General features: G+C 39.5%; 1 protein-coding gene across 1 annotated transcript in view; it reads left to right on the plus strand.

The window, feature by feature from the left end:
* The window catches only part of ALDH1L2 (aldehyde dehydrogenase 1 family member L2), a 116,789-nt gene that overhangs the window by 78,850 nt on the left and 16,115 nt on the right, over positions 1–21,824 (plus strand). Inside the window, exons 18-21 of the mRNA XM_053716957.1 lie at positions 1,070–1,169; positions 10,404–10,502; positions 11,171–11,336; positions 16,659–16,764. Coding sequence (XP_053572932.1) covers positions 1,070–1,169; positions 10,404–10,502; positions 11,171–11,336; positions 16,659–16,764 — 471 coding nt within the window. The remainder of the gene's footprint in view (positions 1–1,069; positions 1,170–10,403; positions 10,503–11,170; positions 11,337–16,658; positions 16,765–21,824) is intronic.

Raw genomic sequence — 21,824 nt, forward strand, 5'->3', positions numbered from 1 at the left:
GTAGCGCTAAGTTTGAAAAGATGTAGAAAAAGAGGGCGACCCCTAGTGCAGATCAATTATGGAGATATAATGGATGTCTACTTATGATGACAAAGGAATACTCACAAATTGTATTGCACACTGTAGTGCAAATGAAGCATACTAGGTATATTATGGTGACCTAGTGCACATATGAACCAAGGCAATGCTGCTGCAATGGGAGATGAACTCCAAATGGGCTGCTGGTGAACGTCAGGACAAAAGAAGAAGACTCCAGTGTAGAAATACGTTTAAAAATATTTAATTAAAAGAAGTAAAAAAATATACACAGATAAAGCAGTGAACCTGTGTTAAAATACTACGCGTTTCTAAGCGCTAACCGCGCTTTTTCCTCAGCACTAATTATTACTCCAGCTTTTTGCACGTGTCGGGTGCCACGTGTATTACAAGTTGAAAGTAAAATGTTTTTGCTTGTGCGCTAACCCAACATGCAAACAGCCAAAGTTAGACTATTGTGACCACGTTAACATATCCTCTTTGTAATCTGAAATATTTAGAATAAAAACAGTTAAAAACTTTATTAAATATGAATATTGCATAAATATGATTTTACATGTTTTCAGCTACTTGACTACAAAGGACTCCCAATGCACTTATATATATGTCAATATATGTATACATATGTATTTATGTGTTTATATGTGCATATATGTCTATAAATACATATATACACATATAAATACATATGTACGCAGTTGCACATATAAATAAATATATATATATACATATACATATTAAGACATGTATGTATCTCAATGTTAAAGCCCTTTGCAACCTTTTTTTTTCTAACACCAGAGACCGCATATCTGAGTCCTTATAACTCTTAATTGCAATTTTTTGGTAATAATTTTTATTAGATGGTGTTATTATGAGTGTAACTGTACTTTTCAAATGTAATTTTTGTGTGTTTTGTGCAACTTATTAATCAAGCGTAACAGTTAATCAGAGCTCTGAAGTTACGCTATTGCGACACGCATTAAATTCAATTAATAAATTTAGTTCCTGCATGGATGTTTCTTTTTTTCCACAGTTGTGCTGTCAGTAACTTGAAAAAAGTGTCTCTGGAGCTTGGGGGAAAATCTCCTCTTATCATCTTTAATGACTGTGACCTTGACAAAGCTGTTAGAATGGTGAGACAACGAATAATGATATAAAGAATTGTGTAAAACTAAGAGAGCATTGCAGCATGAAGCAATACATCTTTATTGGAGTAACACAAGCTTTAAGAGTTTCCTCTCTTTGTAAGATCTGAATTCATCCTAATCAATTATATGAGCTTACAAACCCTCCAGTGGGTTAAATACATAGCTAATGTCTGCTCAGTAGTGGCAATACATTGTTGACCCTGAGCTGAACACAGCTGGTGACTGAACATACGTTTATCGTGATTCGTTCTGTCTGTGTTTAACTCAGGACCAGTAGTACATTGTTAACTTTTTCCTTTTTAAAAAAAAAAAAAAATCTTTTTATTAGTTTTCCATATCTTATAACAATATCATGAAAAAGCAGAATTACAAATTAATACACATAATACATAAAAATAAAACAAAACATGAAAATTAGTCAGGATGGCATTCATAAGACCTATTGAGTTATGCTTTAAACCACAAGGTGAAAAAATAAGAGACAAAAAAAAAAAGAGAGAGAAAGGAGAGAGAAAAAAAAAGAGGAAAAAAGAATCAGTTTTTTTCTTTTCTTTATCTCTTCTCCCCTCCTTCCATCATACCCCCTCACCCTCAATCCGCTGCCCCCATCCTAACATGGCTACCAAGAGGTTGATTCGTATCAACACGTTGTCTGAATATAACCCTCTTGGAGTCAAAGGTAGTTAAAAAATATTCTAGCTATATAAACTAGGTAGATCACCTCTTAACATGGCTTCTTCCAAGAATTTAGCTCCTTGGAAAGGCCGCATTATCTGTAGTTGACTTTCCGTGGACAATGAAGCAATTAAGGACATCCATTTCAAAAAGAATCGTTTACTTCTTTTTTCTAAATTATCAGTGGAGTCAAATTGTTCTAGAGTCATTTGATTTAACAATATATTTTTGAATTCAGACAGCTGAGGGGTTTTCTTAGAAATCCAATACTTCAGAATTAAATTCCTTCCTGAGAGGATTATCGTATAGAGGAAGACATTGGCCCTAATTGAACTAGAGTTGTTTATAAGAAAAAATATGTGAACATCTTTGAATTTAAAAATGCAGTTACATAATTTTTCAAACTAGAAGTTTATTTTGTGCCAAAACTTTTGAATTTTAGGGCATTTCCAGAAACAGTGATAAATATCAGCCCTCGCGTAACTACATTTGCTACAGACACTTATTAATTTTTTCTCCCATTTAGTTATCATTGCTGCTGTAATATATATCCTATTCTCGATCTTTACATGTGATTCTCTCCAGGAAATGGAGGCTGTGGCAGAGTCCACCAATGCAAAACTATTTTGGATTATGTCCACTTGTAAATCTATACTCAGGGAGTACCATTTATTCGAGATTTTATTTAAATTATCCATGCCTTGATATCCCTTTACTGTTTTATATAGAGCAGATATTACTCTTTCCCCATTTCTGTACCGCTCAATAACGGGAGATAATTTATCCCAAGCTACAAGGTTAGGTTGTTTTTTAGTTAAATCACAGAAATAATGTCTTAGTTGCAAATATGCAAAAAAAATTTTATTAGGGATGTTAAATTCTTCTTTAAGATCATTAAAAGATTTACATACTCCCCTAGCATCGTAGAGCTGTACAATATAAATCAGACCATTCTCTTTCCAACTCTGAAAATTTTAGAATTTAAAGCGTACGGGAATTCAGCATTTCTGATGATAGTGAGAAATTTAGAAAAGTAGGAGTCAATCTCTAAACAATGACAAATTTTTTTCCAGGCTATGATGATATTACGTATACTTGTAAGGTTTTTGATCTTTTCTGGGAATTTGTTTTTTTCTAAGTGTAACAGAGCTTTTAACAAATAGGGTTTAGTTAACTGTTGATCTAGAGATAAGGGCGCATAATAATCAGAGTCTGTAATCCAGTCAAGAGCGAACTTACCTATACAGGCCCAATTATAAGTTTCAATATTAGGAAGTGCCAATCCACCCTTGTCTCTTGGTAAGGTCAATTTATAGTACGAGAGGGCCGATCTCTTCCCATTCCACAAACATTTTTTGCAAATTTGTCTAAAAAATAGCAGGTCTCTCCTAGTAACAAATAAAGGAATAGTCCGCATCACATATAGAATCTTGGGAAAAATCATCTTTATTAAATTGACTTTCCCTGAAAACGAGAGAGGGAATTTAGACCAGTTAGAGAGATTTGCTAACTTTTTCCTGTGTGTTTAACACCTTTGCGGCGGGATAAAAAACAATAGTGCAGTGAGAGAAGGGCTTGTCAATCACCCTGGTCAAATGAAGCTGTGGTGATTTCTCTTGCAAGGTGTATCCAGTCCACGGATTCAACCTTACTTGTGGGATATTCTCCTTCCCTACAGGAAGTGGCAAAGAGAGCACACAGCAGAGCTGTCCATATAGCTCCCCCCTAGCTCCACCCCCCAGTCATTCTCTTTGCCTCGTTAACGCACTAGGTTCTCTCTCAGGGAGGGTAAAGTGAATGTGGTGTTAGAATTGTAGTTTTATATCTTCAATCAAGAGTTTGTTATTTTTAAATGGTACCGGTTTGTACTATTTACTCTCTAGCAGAAAAGTGATGAATATTTCTGCTGAGAGGAAAATGATTTTAGCATGTTGTAACTAAAATCCACTGCTGTTCCCACACAGGACTGAGGAGTACCAGAAAACTTCAGTTGGGGGGAACAGTTTGCAGGCTTGACTGCAATGAGGTATGTTCAGTCATTTATTTCTAGACAAGACTGAGATAATGCTAGAAGACTGACAAGATCCCCATGTGGGGAGGGTAAGCTATGTTCTGAGACTTAGTATAGAATTGAATGCTTACATGACAGGGCTAAATAGGCTGGTTGACACTAAGGCAGGGTAATCGATTATTTATTAAAAAATACTCGTTGGAGACACCTTTTTAGGCACTTTGGAGTGTTTTACTGGGGTTATTATCCACATGGCATAAATTTAGTCACTTGGAAGGGATTTTTGTAGGCCTCACAACTCCGGAGTGGAGTGGGAGAGGCCTAATTTCGCGCCTCAGATGCGCACTTAGAATTGAGAGACTGTTTCATGCTGCTTCACATGGAGGGTCCAGCTGCTGATTGAGGGCCTAGAAGAAGCTTTATTTCCCCAAAACTAGGGCCACAGCAGTAAGCTGTGGCAAGGTGCTGTAGTTTGTTAACCGGTTGTTGGATTTAGGCTGCTCCGGTTTGGGCATTAAGGGGTTAATCGTTCTGAAACTTGCTGTGCAATCATATTAAAGCCTTAGGTACATACTGTGAAAATTTCAAAAGGATTGGTGCATTTTTCACTGTTTTGTAAAATTGTGTGCCCTTTTTAGTTCTTAAAGGCACAGTAACGTTTTTTTCAAATTGTGTTTTTTATTTGATTAAAGTGTTTTCCAAGCTTGTTTGTGTATGCTACTAGTCTGTTAAACATGTCTGACACTAAGGAAAATCCTTGTTCAATGTGTTTAGAAGCCATGGTGGAACCCCCTCTCAGAATGTGTCCCAATTGCACTAATATGTCTATACACTTTAAAGATCATATTGTTGCACTTAAAAATGTGGCCCAAGATGATTCTCAGACTGAAGGTAATGAGGATAGTCCGTCTACCTTTCCCCATGTGTCACAACCAGTTACGCCCGCGCAAGCGACGCTTAGTGCCTCTAGTGCGTCTGCCCCTATTACATTGCAACAACTAGCGACAGTTATGGATAATTCCCTTGCGGCCTTTCTATCCAAACTGCCAGTTTTTCCTACAAAGCGTGATAGCTCTGTTTTAAGAACAGATTATGAGTAGTCTGAAGCTTTGGTAGCCTTATCTGATGTACCCTCACAACGCTCTGAAATGGAGGTGAGGGATTTGATGTCTGAGGGAGAAATTTCCGATTCAGGAAAGGTTTCTCATCGGGCAGAGTCAGATTCATTAGCATTTAAATTTAAATTGGAACACCTCCGCGTTTTGCTCAGGGAGGTATTAGCTACTCTGGATGATTGTGACCCTATGGTGGTCCCAGAGAAGTTGTGTAAAATGGACAAGTACCTAGAGGTTCCTGTATACACTGATGCATTTCCGATCCCTAAGAGGGTTGCGGATATTGTTACTAGGGAGTGGGATAGACCAGGTGTCCCTTTTGTCCCCCCACCTATATTTAAGAAAATGTTCCCCATAACTGACCCTAGGCGGGACTCGTGGCAGACGGTCCCTAAGGTAGAGGGGGCTGTTTCGACACTTGCTAAGCGCACAACCATACCAATTGAAGACAGTTGTGCTTTTAAAGATCCTATGGATAAAAAGTTAGAAGGTTTACTTAAGAAAATCTTTGTTCAACAAGGCTTTCTTCTCAACCTATTGCCTGCATTGTTCCTGTAACTACTGCAGCGGCTTTCCTGGTCTGAGGCGCTGGGGGAGTTGCTCCAGACGGAGACCTCATATGACGAAATTATGGATAGAATTAAGGCTCTAAAGCTGGCTAATTCATTTATCACAGATGCCGCTTTGCAATTAGCTAAGTTGGCGGCAAAAAATTCAGGCTTCGCCATTATGGCACGCAGAGCGCTTTGGCTCAAGTCATGGTCGGCCGATGTGTCGTCAAAATCCAAATAGTTAAATATCCCTTTCAAGGGAAAGACCCTTTTCGGGCCAGAATTGAAAGATATTATTTCAGAAATCACCGGGGGAAAGGGCCATGCTCTCCCCCAGGACAAGCCTTTTAAGGCTAAAAACAAAGCTAATTTTCGTTCCTTTCGTAATTTCAGGAGCGGTCCCGCTTCAGCCTCTACAGCTGCAAAGCAAGAACCTGGAAGCCTTATCAGGGCTGGAACAAGGGTAAACAGGCCAAAAAGCCTGCAGCTGCTACCAAGACAGCATGACGGGGTATCCCCCGATCCGGAACCGGATCTAGTAGGGGGCAGACTTTCTCTCTTCGCTCAGGCCTGGGCAAGAGATGTTCTCGATCCCTGGGCTTTAGAGATTGTTACCCAGGGATATCTCCTAGAATTCAAGGACTCCCCTCCAAGGGGAAGGTTCCATATTTCTCGTCTGTCTACAGACACAACAAAGAAAGAGGCGTTCTTACGCTGTGTAGAAGACCTACATACAATGGGAGTGATCCACCCAGTTCCAATTGCGGAACAAGGGCTGGGGTTTTACTCAAACCTGTTTGTGGTTCCCAAAAAAGAAGGAACTTTCAGACCAATCCTGGATCTCAAATCTCTAAACAAATTCCTCAGATTCTCATCATTCAAGATGGAGACCATTCGGACAATCTTACCTATTATCCAGGAAGGTCAATATATGACTACCGTGGATCTAAAGGATGCGTACCTGCATATCCCAATCCACAAAGATCATCATCAGTTCCTCCGGTTCGCTTTTCTAGACAAGCATTACCAGTTCGTGGCTCTTCCATTCGGTTTAGCCACTGCTCCCAGAATTTTCACAAAGGTGCTAGGGTTTCTTCTGGCGGTTCTAAGACCGCGGGGCATAGCAGTGGCGCCTTATTTGGACGACATCTTAATTCAGGCGCCGTCTTTTCACTGAGCCAAGTCTCACACAGAGATTGTATTGGCCTTTCTAAGGTCTCACGGGTGGAAGGTGAACATCAAAAAGAGTTCCCTGTCCCCACTCACAAGGGTTCCCTTCCTAGGAACACCAATAGATTCGGTAGAAATGAAAATATTTCTGACGGAGGTCAGAAAGTTGAAACTTTTAACTACTTGCCGAGTTCTTCATTCCATTCCTCGGCCATCTGTAGCTCAAACTGAGGGCGATATTCAACGCGCTTCAGGCATGGCCTCACCTAGCTGCGGACAAATTCATAAGATTTCAGTCGGACAACATTACGACTGTAGCTTACATCAATCATCAGGGGGGAACAAAGAGTTCTCTAGCGATGAGGGAAGTAACCAAAATAATCAGGTGGGCGGAGGCCCACTCCTGCCATCTCTCAGCAATTCACATCCCAGGTGTAGACAACTGGGAGGCGGATTTTCTAAGTCGTCAGACTTTTCACCCGGGGGAGTGGGAACTCCACCCGGAGGTATTTGCCCAGCTGACTCAGCTATGGGGCATTCCAGAGTTGGACCTGATGGCGTCCCGTCAGAACACCAAGCTTCCTCTCTACGGATCCAGGTCCCGGGACCCCAAGGCGGCATTGATAGATGCTCTAGTAGCGCCTTGGTCCTTCAATCTGGCTTATGTTTTCCCACCGTTTCCTCTTCTCCCTCGTCTGATCGCCAGAATCAAGCAGGAGAAGGCGTCGGTGATTTTGATAGCGCCTGCGTGGCCATGCAGGACTTGGTATGCAGACCTAGTGGACATGTCATCTGTCCCACCATGGACACTGCCAATGAGGCAGGACCTTCTAATACAGGGTCCGTTCAAGCATACAAATCTAGTTTCTCTACGTCTGACTGCTTGGAGATTGAACGCTTAATTCTTTCAAAGCGTGGTTTTTCTGAGTCAGTTATAGATACTCTGATCCAGGCTAGAAAGCCTGTCACCAGGAATGTCTACCATAAGATATGGTGGAAATATCTTTGTTGGTGTGAATCCAAGGGTTACTCATGGAGTAAGATTAGGATTCCTAGGATATTGTCTTTTCTCCAAGACGGTTTGGAGAAAGGATTGTCGGCTAGTTCTTTAAGGGACAGATATCTGCTCTGTCTATCCTTTTGCACAAGCGTCTGGCAGAGGTACCGGACGTTCAAGCGTTTGCACAGGCTTTAGTCGGAATCAAGCCTGTCTATAAACCTGTGGCTCCGCCATGGAGTCTAAATCTAGTTCTTTCAGTTCTTCAAGGGGTTCCGTTTGAACCTTTACATTCCATAGATATTAAGTTGTTATCTTGGAAAGTTTTGTTTTTGGTAGCTATCTCTTCTGCTTGAAGAGTCTCAGAATTATCTGCCTTACAGTGTGATTCACCTTATCTGGTGTTCCACGCAGATAAGGTAGTTTTGCGTACCAAACCTGGTTTTCTTCCTAAAGTTGTTTCTAACAAGAATATTAACCAGGAAATAGTTGTTCCTTCTCTGTGTCCTAACCCATCTTCGAAGAAGGAACGTCTTTTGCATAATCTTGATGTAGTTCGTGCTTTAAAGTTCTATTTACAAGCAACTAAGGATTTCAGACAAACATCTTCCTTGTTTGTTATCTATTCTGGTAAGAGGAGAGGTCAGAAAGCGACTGCTACCTCTCTTTCCTTATGGCTGAAAAGCATCATCCGTTTGGCCTATGAGACTGCTGGCCAGCAGCCTCCTGAAATAATTACTGCTCATTCTACCAGAGCAGTGGCTTCCACATGGGCTTTCAAAAATGAGGCTTCTGTTGAACAGATTTGTAAGGCAGCGACTTGGTCTTCACTGCATACTTTTGCCAAATTTTATAAATTCGATACTTTTGCTTCTTCGGAGGCTATTTTTGGGAGAAAGGTTTTGCAAGCAGTGGTGCCTTCCATTTAAAGGATTACTTTCTGTTATAATTTTTAAGCTAAACAACTAACATATTAAAGTTAATAAACATTAATTAAAACCTACTGACCTATATTTTCTCCAAAACGAAGTTTCATAACGTTCTAAAAGTTATATCTTTTATTCGCTGATGATTGGTACAGAGCAAAGGATACCCACGGAGTGGGTTTGGAAAACAATTAAATTTGCAGACAAGATTTCTGATATACGGTAGAGATATGTTAATGAAATGCTATTGATAAAAAGCGTATTTGGGGTAGTTAGTTAGTAACAGGCATAGAAAATATTTACTTACAGTGGCCCTTTAAGGTACCTGTCTTGTTCCCTCCCTTCATCCGTGTCCTAAAGCTTTGGTATTGGTATCCCACAAGTAAGGATGAATCCGTGGACTGGATACACCTTGCAAGAGAAAACAGAATTTATGCTTACCTGATAAATTACTTTCTCTTGCTTTGTATCCAGTCCACGGCCCGCCCTGGCAATTAAGTCAGGTAAAATATTTTTTGTTTAAACTACAGTCACCACTGCACCCTATGGTTTCTCCTTTTTCTTCCTAACCTTTGGTCGAATGACTGGGGGGGTGGAGCTAGAGGGGGAGCTATATGGACAGCTCTGCTGTGTGCTCTCTTTGCCACTTCCTGTAGGGAAGGAGAATATCCCACAAGTAAGGATGAATCCGTGGACTGGATACACCGCAAGAGAAAGTAATTTATCAGGTAAGCATAAATTCTGTTTTTCATCCACCAACTCTTAAGTTGGCGAGAGGGTTTATAAACCAACAGTTTAAACCAAAGCTTCATAAATATCAGTTGCAGGATCAAATGAGCAAGCAGTACAAGCTCTAGTGCAATAATAACATGCTTTTAAGCATTACATCATTTTATTATTGCTATGTAATGTCCCTTTAAATCTTTGTATAAAGAAGAACATTTGTTTTGGAATATATAAAGTTTGGAGAGAAAAAAAAGCAAGATGATTCCATTTAATGGAGATACTAGTGAAATGTAATCATAAAATAATAAATTGGTAGCAAATTGTTTGTGAAACCTCTGTGAGACCTTACTATAAAATGGGGAGTTATCAGTGATATGGCCTTTGAAATGATCTCATGTGTATTCTCTCTTTCAGTTCTGTGAATCTGTACATGGAACATTTTAAAGAGAATTACCTGTAGTTCTTAAAGGGACAGTATACACTCATTTTCATATAACTGCATGTAATAGACACTACTATAAAGAATAAGATGCACAGATACTGATATAAAAATCCAGTATAAAACTGTTTAAAAACTTACTTAGAAGCTGTCAGTTTGGCTCTGTTAAAAAGGTAGCTGGAAAGCCCACTGCAAGTGGGAAATAAGACACTCCCCCCTCCCCCTGCTTTTGTATATGAAAAGACCCTTTACACAAACAGGAGCAAGCTGGAGAAGGTAGCTGACAGTATTCTCATAAAACTTTGGGGCTTGGTTAGGAGTCTGAAAATCAGAGCAATGTTATTTAAAAATAAGCAAAACTATACATTTATTTTTTTAAAAAAAAACTTTATGGGCTATATAAATAGATCATCTACAAAACATTTATGCAAAGAAAAAATGAGTGTATAATGTCCCTTTAATATTGTATATTATACTAAATTATCACTAATGTATTTATTGTTATATCCCCTGTTATACATAGCTTATTGAAGACTATTCACTTCTTAAATGTGTAAAATGAATCATTTAATGAATATACATTCTGATGCAGCTGATTCACATATACAGGGTATGGGAGCAGTATTTTTCAACAAAGGAGAAAATTGTATTGCAGCCGGCAGACTGTTTGTTGAAGAATCAATTCATGATGAGTTTGTGAGACGAGTGGTAAGTTTTCTAATTAGCATTAGTTAGTTATATATGTCTTTGTTGTGTTGCTTATACTTGTGTAAACATGACGTCAAAAAAATTATGAAGCAACGATAAGGATAATATGCAGATGAATAACTTTTTAATTATATTAGTTGTGAAGTATTATTGTCCATAAAGCAATTGGTGCTATCTTGTTGTGACACAGATTTTCTTTTCTGCTGAGGCCAATTAGAAACAGTTATAAATGATCACTACAGAGTACAACCAATCACTCTGAAGATTATGAGGCCCATTTATCAAGCTCCGAATGGAGCTTGAGGGCCCGTGTTTCTGGCGAGTCTTCAGACCTAAATCTAAAGAACGCTGCTCCATAACCTGTCCGCCTGCTCTGATAGAGATCGCCACAATTCAACCTGATGGAGTACGATCGGGTTGATTGACACCCCCCTGCTGGCAACCGATTGAACGCGAGTCTGCAGGGGGTGGCGTTGCACCAGCAGCTCACAAGAGAGTGGATGCACTAAGATCCTTTAATGCAGATTAAAATGTAAGCAGTTTATATTTTGGCCTTTTTAATAGTTATTTGCATTTGGGCCAAGCACATGTTTTAACTCTGAACAGCATTACAGAAGAGTGGTTATAAACATGAAATCACCATTTGATAAATCAATTTCTTTTTTTAGGTAGAAGAAATAAAAAAGATGAAGATTGGTGACCCTCTGGACAGAACTACAGATCATGGCCCACAGAACCACAAAGCACACATGGAAAAGTTGCTAGAATACTGTGAGATTGGAGTGAAGGAAGGTGCTACATTGGTATATGGAGCCAAACAAGTCACCCGACCAGGTAAAAAAAAGGCATGAAATAGACCACTTAAAGCAGTTATAAGGGTCAATTTAGGCAGAAGTGGTGATCTTGTGGTCTTGTTGTTGTACCATCTCCTGCTACATTCACTGCTTTCTGATGCCATTTTACTTTGGGTAACTCTTTTGGTATGTGAATAAGGTCCTGTTCCATCTCCTGCAAAGCCCTCAAGTCCTGGTATTTTCTGTAATATTTAAAGTGAAAGTAAAGTTATGTGGTCCACTCTCCTAGTTAATTTAAAATAAATAGGAGTTTCAGTCATGATTTTTTACAAATTTGCATTTTCGCTGCAAAAAAACTCAATATTTTACAACTTACAATTCAACCCGTTTTTTCCCCTCACATTTTACTTCCTGATCACGTTTATCAATTGACCAATTGACTTTCTGGCCGTTAGCCGACGTCATCCGCCTATGTGTTCAATTGCGCATGCGGCAAATGTTTTTTGTGCTCATTGTGTAGGACCAGCGTTCACGATTCACGCATGCGCACACCTTTTGTTTTAGAACAGCTGAGTTGAAAACAGGCTCATCACAGAATCGCATGCGCATTAACAGGAAGATCTACGATTCGCGCATGCGCAATGCGTCCTTTGCTTGTGAACGCGCATTTTCTAGATGTCAAAACACAGAATCATAGGAAGTCTAAGATGCGCGGAGCATAACGGATAACGGTAGGAGAAATACAATTTTAATTAAAAGTCACAATTCACAGAATTAAAAAAAAAAAATATATAGCGATCTTACTATTTGGAATGTATACAATACTTGGATGTGATGTAAAGGGCTAAAATTTACTTTCACTTTAATGTCTTGTCATTTGCTTTGTGATGTTCTTGCCATGTCAATTCTTGCTATAACTTCTAAATTTATAAGTTGACTAATGGTATAACTTCAGCCTCCAAATTATATTGCCTATTTTACCATCACCTCTCTTTTGCTCTCTTGAATTTCACACATTCTTAAACCCTCAATCCTCTTTGCACCACATCCCAAAAACTCTTACTACTGCAAATCTGTATCTCATCTTATATCACTCTCCCTCTTGCTCATACTAGCTGCTTGTGATATATACCCTAATCCTGGCCCCCCACAACTTCCTTGCCTCACCCAACCATGTGTGCCTTCCCATAGACCTAAAAATAAAAACCCTGTAAACCATACTCAAATACCTCTTGTTTCTAAAGGCAACACCCCCCTTCTCTTGTGCACTCTGGAACTCTTGCTCTGTTTGCAACAAGCTCACTTCTATCCATGACCTCTTTATCACCCACTCCCTCAACCTTCTGGCTCTCACAGAAACCTGGCTCTCTCCTTCATGCACAGCCTCCCCTGCTGCATTGTCACATGGGGTCTGCACTTCAGTCACACCCCTAGGTCTGGTAACATACAAGGAGGTGGTGTAGATATTTTACTTTCCTCTCATTGCACCTCTCTCCAAATACAACCCATATCTTCCCTCACATTTTCTTCCCTTGCTTATGATTCACTTATTCTCTCCCCTCTCTATATGTGTTGCAGTCATTTACTGCCCCATGACTCCTCAATTTATAGATCATTTTGCTTCCTGGCTACCGTATTTTTTTCTCTCCTCAGACACCCAATTGCCCCTGTTGACAATCCCATTGCCCCACTACAAAAAACATTCTCCAGCTCACTTCATCTTTTGATCTGTTATAATGGACTGACTCTCCCACTCACAAAGAAGCAGGACCGTCTTTAACACAGGGCAAAAGGGGCAGCTGCCCTGGGCCCAGTCTCTGTTGAGGGGCCCAAGAGTCCTAAAAAAAAAAAAAATATATATATTTTTTTTTTTTTTTTATGGTTCATACCAGACTGCTGATGTGACATGGGGAACACACACATTCAGTCCTAATACTATCACAGTCAAAAGTACTCTGCTTATATTTTTTTTAAAAACTGTGCCAGACCGTGCCGGTGTCATGTGACATGCCAAGCTAGTGCCATGTGCTGTTTTAGATGTGCACTGTGCAGCACTGAATGCAAAGCCCTAACTCGGCATCCAGCCATTTCCCACTGCATCAGAAAAGGTCCTACTGGGGTTACCACTGTTACCAGGTAACTGCTCTGGTGGTGGGGATTGTTTCTGGGTAGGGCTGACTGTAGGCGCATGCAGCAGAAAGCTGGAGAGGCAGGCACATGAGGATTTGAGCATCTGTGCAGCTGCATACACTGCTCTCTTCAGTCTTGAGGCTGTGTGACTCATCTCACACTGTATCCATGCAGCCTTGGACAGACAGCATCCAGTCTACTGGTCCCCTTAGCCCTGCTCTTTCTGCTGTGGCCCTAAGATCAACTAACTGAAGTTTGTTAGGGGAATAGTGCTTTGTAGAAAGGTGTCAGTGGGAAGAATAAGTTAGTGCACACACGCCCCTCCCTATGCAGCATTGTCTAGTTCAGGGTGAGAGGGAACTTGTTCCTAGCAAAGAAGCGACATGTGCTGGTGTGGCTGATGTATAGCGTCATGCTGATACTTCACACATTAATGTAAGGTTTATTTTTATAGTTTTTATTTTCTCTCTGTCTCAGATTTTACAGCTTCCCATAGTAGTTCTGCTGTTCCAGTCAGTAAACTTATATTTGTCTGCACCCCCATGCTTCCTCCTCAGTCTTTACCTTGCTTTGCTCCTGTTGGCTGCCCTAAATCTCTTTAACAGCTAACCTCACACATGAATCACATTCAAAAGAATATTAAATGAATCCACAGTGGAGGAATTTATATATTTATTTACTTATTAGTACTGCTTAGGTCCAGTTTCACATATTGCATTTTTTTATTTTTAAATGATTAGCCCAGCAGTGGATGATCCACCGCTGGGCTAATAATAATAAAAAAAAATGATTTAGTTGTTTTTTGGGATGTTGGGGTGGAGAGCAAAATTGCATGGGGTGGGGGGCCCAAGAAAATTTTTGCCCAGGGTCCAATCAATATTAAAGACGGGCCTGCAAAGAAGGACATTGATTTTCAGCTATCGATACTTTCTCTCAAACTCCATAATTTCCCCTTTTCCTCTTTCTGACCATCATCTCCTCACTTGTAACGCGACAGCACCCCATACAACTCTCCCTCCATCTATCCCTCACAGCAAATCCCACAGAAGCATTAAGTTAATAAATCAGCAACAAACTTCTGCTCTTTTCCATCGCCTCCTTTTCCTGCCCTGATCAATCTATCCGTCGCTACAACTCCACTCTTACATCAATCCTTTACAATTTGCACCTCTTACCATAACTTAGAAGAGACACACTCATCCTGAGCCCTGGCATACTCCTCTGACACGCCACCTATGCAGATGTTCCTGCACTGCTGAGCGACATTGGAGACAATCTCGTTGTTCAGCTGATTATCTTCACTACAAGTTAATTTTGATCTCCTATTATTATAAAGTTAAAAAATATGCTAGGGAGCGCTCAAAAGAGCTAAAGAGTATATAAAAACAAATATATAGAAACAAATAACAAGACAGGGTCTATATTACCTGTATCTCACAAACACAGAAGATGAACCACAAAAGAAGATACAAGTATAACCCCAAGAATAAATTTCTATAAGCTGACCAATAATAAAGATCAATGCAGGTGCCGGTTATAATATAAAAAACATTTAATCAGATCACAATATATAGATAAATGATGCAAATGAAAACACTTAAACTAGACAGATAAAATGTACAGTTTTAATACATAAAAACGTTATTCTAGGTCGACCTAGTACCCTATAAACAGTATAAACATAAAAATAAATATAAAAATAAACACACAAAGTTGTGCTGATAACAGATTCCTGAAAATATACAATATATCTTGTCAGTATGTTAACATAAATTGATCTTCCCAGAAATTGTCAGTTTAACAGTCCAAAGACAGCCACAGGGAGGCGCTATGGATCCTAGCTACCCGTGTTTGAGGCTGTATTAGATAGAGACAGTCCTGTTATTCAGACAAACATATGACGAGTGGAAGTCCCATATGTCTCAGCATGAATATGCAAAAATTCTTGTGATACCGTCCGGAGTCTTTAACAGATAACACTGTGCTCCTATGGACGAAAAGTTAAGAGTAATATCACAACTAAAATGTCAAAAATATACCCATACTCACATAGCAAGTTTAAGAGAGCCGGCGTCTGATATCCAGTGCACCGATTGTGCCTTATACCTCCCGCAGTGTGAACCTCTCAGGCATTTAGCGGTATTACTGAAAGTTTTGTTTAACTAGATTCGGCAGGAAACCCGGTGAAAAACAGCAACTGTATGTTATGGGTTAGAATTGCTAATACAAGACTAACACCGGGTTTCCTGCCGAATCTAGTTAAACAAAACTTTCAGTAATACAGCTAAATGCCTGAGAGGCAGGACTTCTCCAGACAGGCCCCTATTTGTGAAACTCTCTGCCTTGCTCCACAGAACTCTCCTCTAGTTTTGAAAGTTTCAAGCGCTCTTTAAAGACTCTACTGTTAAGGGATGCATATAATATACACTAAAATTTTCTAACCTCAGTTCCTCTACTCCTTTGTTATCCCCTTGAACCCCTTAGTATGCAAGCCTATGAGCCCAGCTGTTTGTAGATCACCTTCATGAGAGCTTGTTTACAACAGTGCAACTCTTGGCAGGACCATCTATCCAGAAAAGAGAACTCTCCAGCTGTGAGAAATAAAAATACCTTTATTTCCATACAGGGTCCACCAACATATTGCAACGTTTGGGGCACACACTTAGCCCTTATTCATGCTTGAAGAGGCATGAATAAGTGCTAAGTGTGTGCCCGAAACGTTGCTAAATGTTGATGGACCCTGTAAGGAAATAAAGGTTTTTTTAATTCCTCACAGCTGGAAATTTCTCTTTTCTGAATATGTTTATGGGCATGGTAAGCCTTCTCCGTGATCTGTGCGTGCTGTTTCCCATTTCTACAATAAAGGACCATCTATTCACTTGTTTGCTATAAATGTTAACTTGCTTATTATACCTTTGTTTATAGCTCTGCAGAATCTGTTGGTGCTTTACAAATAACATAATAATATTGTTTAGAGACATTTGTAATAGCTTCACTACCCCTTAGACATTCTGAGGACAAATGTGGTTATTTAATACATGTATGTTTGCTTTTCAGAGGTTTCAAAGATCTGGCTAAAATTCTTACTGGCAATATGTGTTATCTTGGTTTAGTCTTTGTGCACCTCGATGTATTATTTAAACCCAGCTATAGAGTGTGATTATCGGTAATAAGACTTTTACTGCCAGTCTATATTTGTTGATGAATTTTCTAACTGTATGTTCTTTCTTAGGCTTCTTCATGGAACCAACCGTATTCACAGATGTTGAAGATCACATGTATCTTGCAGAAGAAGAGTCCTTTGGACCTGTTATGGTCATTTCAAAATTTAAAGATGGGTATGTTTTTTTATTATAAAAGTGAATTAGATGTAAAAAGCAATATTTGAATTTGAAATATTCATTGTTTGGGAACACTATGGCCTAGATTTAGAGTTCGGCGGTAGCCGTCAAAACCAGCGTTAGAGGCTCCTAACGCTGGTTTTGGCCGCCCGCTGGTATTTGGAGTCAGTGATTAAAGGGTCTAACGCTCACTTTTCAGCCGCGACTTTTCCATACCGCAGATCCCCCTACGCCATTTGCGTAGCCTATCTTTTCAATGGGATCTTCCTAACGCCGGTATTTAGAGTCGTTTCTGCAGTGAGCGTTAGAGCTCTAACGACAAGATTCCAGCCGCCTGAAAATAGCAGGAGTTAAGAGCTTTCTGGCTAACGCCGGTTTATAAAGCTCTTAACTACTGTACCCTAAAGTACACTAACACCCATAAACTACCTATGTACCCCTAAACCGAGGTCCCCCCACATCGCCGCCACTCGATTAAAATTTTTAACCCCTAATCTGCCGACCGCCACCTACGTTATACTTATGTACCCCTAATCTGCTGCCCCTAACACCGCCGACCCCTGTATTATATCTATTAACCCCTAACTTGCCCCCCACAACGTCGCCGCAAGCTACTTAAAATAATTAACCCCTAATCTTCCGACCGCAAATCGCCGCCACCTACGTTATCCCTATGTACCCCTAATCTGCTACCCCTAACATCGCCGACCCCTATGTTATATTTATTAACCCCTAATCTGCCCCCCTCAACGTCGCCGACACCTACCTACACTTATTAACCCCTAATCTGCCGAGCGGACCTGAGCGCTACTATAATAAAGTTATTAACCCCTAATCCGCCTCACTAACCCTATCATAAATAGTATTAACCCCTAATCTGCCCTCCCTAACATCGCCGACACCTACCTTCAATTATTAACCCCTAATCTGCCGACCGGAGCTCACCGCTATTCTAATAAATGTATTAACCCCTAAAGCTAAGTCTAACCCTAACACTAACACCCCCCTAAGTTAAATATAATTTTTATCTAACGAAATAAATTAACTCTTATTAAATAAATAATTCCTATTTAAAGCTAAATACTTACCTGTAAAATACATCCTAATATAGCTACAATATAAATTATAATTATATTATAGCTATTTTAGGATTAATATTTATTTTACAGGCAACTTTGTAATTATTTTAACCAGGTACAATAGCTATTAAATAGTTAAGAACTATTTAATAGTTACCTAGTTAAAATAATAACAAATTTACCTGTAAAATAAATCCTAACCTAAGATATAATTAAACCTAACACTACCCTATCAATAAAATAATTAAATAAACTACCTACAATTACCTACAATTAACCTAACACTACACTATCAATAAATTAATTAAACACAATTGCTACAAATAAATACAATTAAATAAACTATCTAAAGTACAAAAAATAAAAAAGAACTAAGTTACAGAAAATAATAAAATATTTACAAACATAAGAAAAATATTACAACAATTTTAAACTAATTACACCTACTCTAAGCCCCCTAATAAAATAACAAAGCCCCCCAAAATAAAAAATTCCCTACCCTATTCTAAAATACAAATATTACAAGCTCTTTTACCTTACCAGCCCTGAACAGGGCCCTTTGCGGGGCATGCCCCAAGAATTTCAGCTCTTTTGCCTGTAAAAAAAAACATACAATACCCCCCCCCCCAACATTACAACCCACCACCCACATACCCCTAATCTAACCCAAACCCCCCTTAAATAAACCTAACACTAATCCCCTGAAGATCTTCCTACCTTGTCTTCACCATACCAGGTTCACCGATCCGTCCTGGCTCCAAGATCTTCATCCAACCCAAGCGGGGGTTGGCGATCCATAATCCGGTGCTCCAAAGTCTTCCTCCTATCCGGCAAGAAGAGGACATCCGGACCGGCAAACATCTTCTCCAAGCGGCATCTTCTATCTTCTTCCATCCGATGACGACCGGCTCCATCTTGAAGACCTCCAGCGCGGATCCATCCTCTTCTTCCGACGACTAGACGACGAATGACGGTTCCTTTAAGGGACGTCATCCAAGATGGCGTCCCTCGAATTCCGATTGGCTGATAGGATTCTATCAGCCAATCGGAATTAAGGTAGGAATTTTCTGATTGGCTGATGGAATCAGCCAATCAGAATATAGTTCAATCCGATTGGCTGATCCAATCAGCCAATCAGATTGAGCTCGCATTCTATTGGCTGATCGGAACAGCCAATAGAATGCGAGCTCAATCTGATTGGCTGATTGGATCAGCCAATCGGATTGAACTATATTCTGATTGGCTGATTCCATCAGCCAATCAGAAAATTCCTACCTTAATTCCGATTGGCTGATAGAATCCTATCAGCCAATCGGAATTCGAGGGACGCCATCTTGGATGACGTCCCTTAAAGGAACCGTCATTCGTCGTCTAGTCGTCGGAAGAAGAGGATGGATCCGCGCTGGAGGTCTTCAAGATGGAGCCGGTCGTCATCGGATGGAAGAAGATAGAAGATGCCGCTTGGAGAAGATGTTTGCCGGTCCGGATGTCCTCTTCTTGCCGGATAGGAGGAAGACTTTGGAGCACCGGATTATGGATCGCCAACCCCCGCTTGGGTTGGATGAAGATCTTGGAGCCAGGACGGATCGGTGAACCTGGTATGGTGAAGACAAGGTAGGAAGATCTTCAGGGGATTAGTGTTAGGTTTATTTAAGGGGGGTTTGGGTTAGATTAGGGGTATGTGGGTGGTGGGTTGTAATGTTGGGGGGGGGTATTGTATGTTTTTTTTTACAGGCAAAAGAGCTGAAATTCTTGGGGCATGCCCCGCAAAGGGCCCTGTTCAGGGCTGGTAAGGTAAAAGAGCTTGTAATATTTGTATTTTAGAATAGGGTAGGGAATTTTTTATTTTGGGGGGCTTTGTTATTTTATTAGGGGGCTTAGAGTAGGTGTAATTAGTTTAAAATTGTTGTAATATTTTTCTTATGTTTGTAAATATTTTATTATTTTCTGTAACTTAGTTCTTTTTTATTTTTTGTACTTTAGATAGTTTATTTAATTGTATTTATTTGTAGCAATTGTGTTTAATTAATTTATTGATAGTGTAGTGTTAGGTTAATTGTAGGTAATTGTAGGTAGTTTATTTAATTATTTTATTGATAGGGTAGTGTTAGGTTTAATTATATCTTAGGTTAGGATTTATTTTACAGGTAAATTTGTTATTATTTTAACTAGGTAACTATTAAATAGTTCTTAACTATTTAATAGCTATTGTACCTGGTTAAAATAATTACAAAGTTGCCTGTAAAATAAATATTAATCCTAAAATAGCTATAATATAATTATAATTTATATTGTAGCTATATTAGGATTTATTTTACAGGTAAGTATTTAGCTTTAAATAGGAATCATTTATTTAATAAGAGTTAATTTATTTCGTTAGATAAAAATTATATTTAACTTAGGGGGGTGTTAGTGTTAGGGTTAGACTTAGCTTTAGGGGTTAATACATTTATTAGAATAGCGGTGAGCTCCGGTCGGCAGATTAGGGGTTAATAATTGAAGGTAGGTGTCGGCGATGTTAGGGAGGGCAGATTAGGGGTTAATACTATTTATGATAGGGTTAGTGAGGCGGATTAGGGGTTAATAACTTTATTATAGTAGCGCTCAGGTCCGCTCGGCAGATTAGGGGTTAATAAGTGTAGGCAGGTGTCGGCGACGTTGTGGGGGGCAGATTAGGGGTTAATAAATATAACATAGGGGTCGGCGATGTTAGGGCAGCAGATTAGGGGTACATAGGGATAACGTAGGTGGCGGCGGTTTACGGAGCGGCAGATTAGGGGTTAAAAGTGTAATGCAGGGGTCAGCGATAGCGGGGGCGGCAGATTAGGGGTTAATAAGTGTAAGGTTAGGGGTGTTTAGACTCGGGGTACATGTTAGAGTGTTAGGTGCAGACGTAGGAAGTGTTTCCCCATAGGAAACAATGGGGCTGCGTTAGGAGCTGAACGCTGCTTTTTTGCAGGTGTTAGGTTTTTTTTCAGCTCAAACTGCCCCATTGTTTCCTATGGGAGAATCGTGCACGAGCACGTTTTTGATGCCGGCCGCGTCCGTAAGCAACTCTGGTATCGAGAGTTGCATTTGCGGTAAATATGCTCTACGCTCCTTTTTTGGAGCCTAACGCAGCATTTGTTTGAACTCTCGATACCAGAGTTAAATTTATGGTGCGGCCAGAAAAAAACCCGCGGAGCGTTAACAGCCCTTTTACCGCCGAACTCCAAATCTAGGCCTAAGTAAACAGTGCAAACAGCATTGGAGTTCACTGGCACATGCCTGTTTGATTAATGGCATTCTCTTTGTACAAAAGCAGTGTTTCCAAATGCAAAAAAGAATAAACATATTGTGAATTTGCAGTATTCATAGAGTACATATTTTTAAGGAAGAATTATAATACACTAGAATGTTTTTCATATTAAAAATATGTTACTGGGAAAATGTTTGCATACACTGTGCTTTTAAGTATTGGGCATGTGCAATACTGGTGCTTCACTGCTTTTTTAAACAGATGTAGATTATTTATTATTTTAGTTTATTAATGCATTCAGCATCTATATGTGATAATGCCTAGTATTATTTATTTATTTGAATTATCGCCCATTATTATCCAATGTGTAAATAAAATGAAGTAGCATTATGATTCAGAAAAATCATGCAATTTAAAACAACTTTCCAATATACTTCTATTATCAAATTTGCTTTATTCTTTCCTTTGTTGGATGAGCAGTAAAACACTACTGGGAGGTAGCTGAACACATTTGGTGAGCCAATTACAAGAGGCATATATGTGCAACCACCAATCAACAGCTGGCCCCCAATAGTGCATTGTTACTCCTACCTACATATTCTTTTCAAGAAAGGAAACCAAGAGAGCAAAGCAAATTTAATAACAGAAGTAAATTGGAAAGAATATGCAAATAAGCTTAACGTCGTCTCATTTTTATTTTCAGAATATCTGTTGGTTCTATCCATGCAATGCTTTAAAAT

This window comes from Bombina bombina, chromosome 6 (assembly GCF_027579735.1).
Source record: "Bombina bombina isolate aBomBom1 chromosome 6, aBomBom1.pri, whole genome shotgun sequence".
Taxonomy (NCBI): Eukaryota; Metazoa; Chordata; class Amphibia; order Anura; family Bombinatoridae; genus Bombina; species Bombina bombina.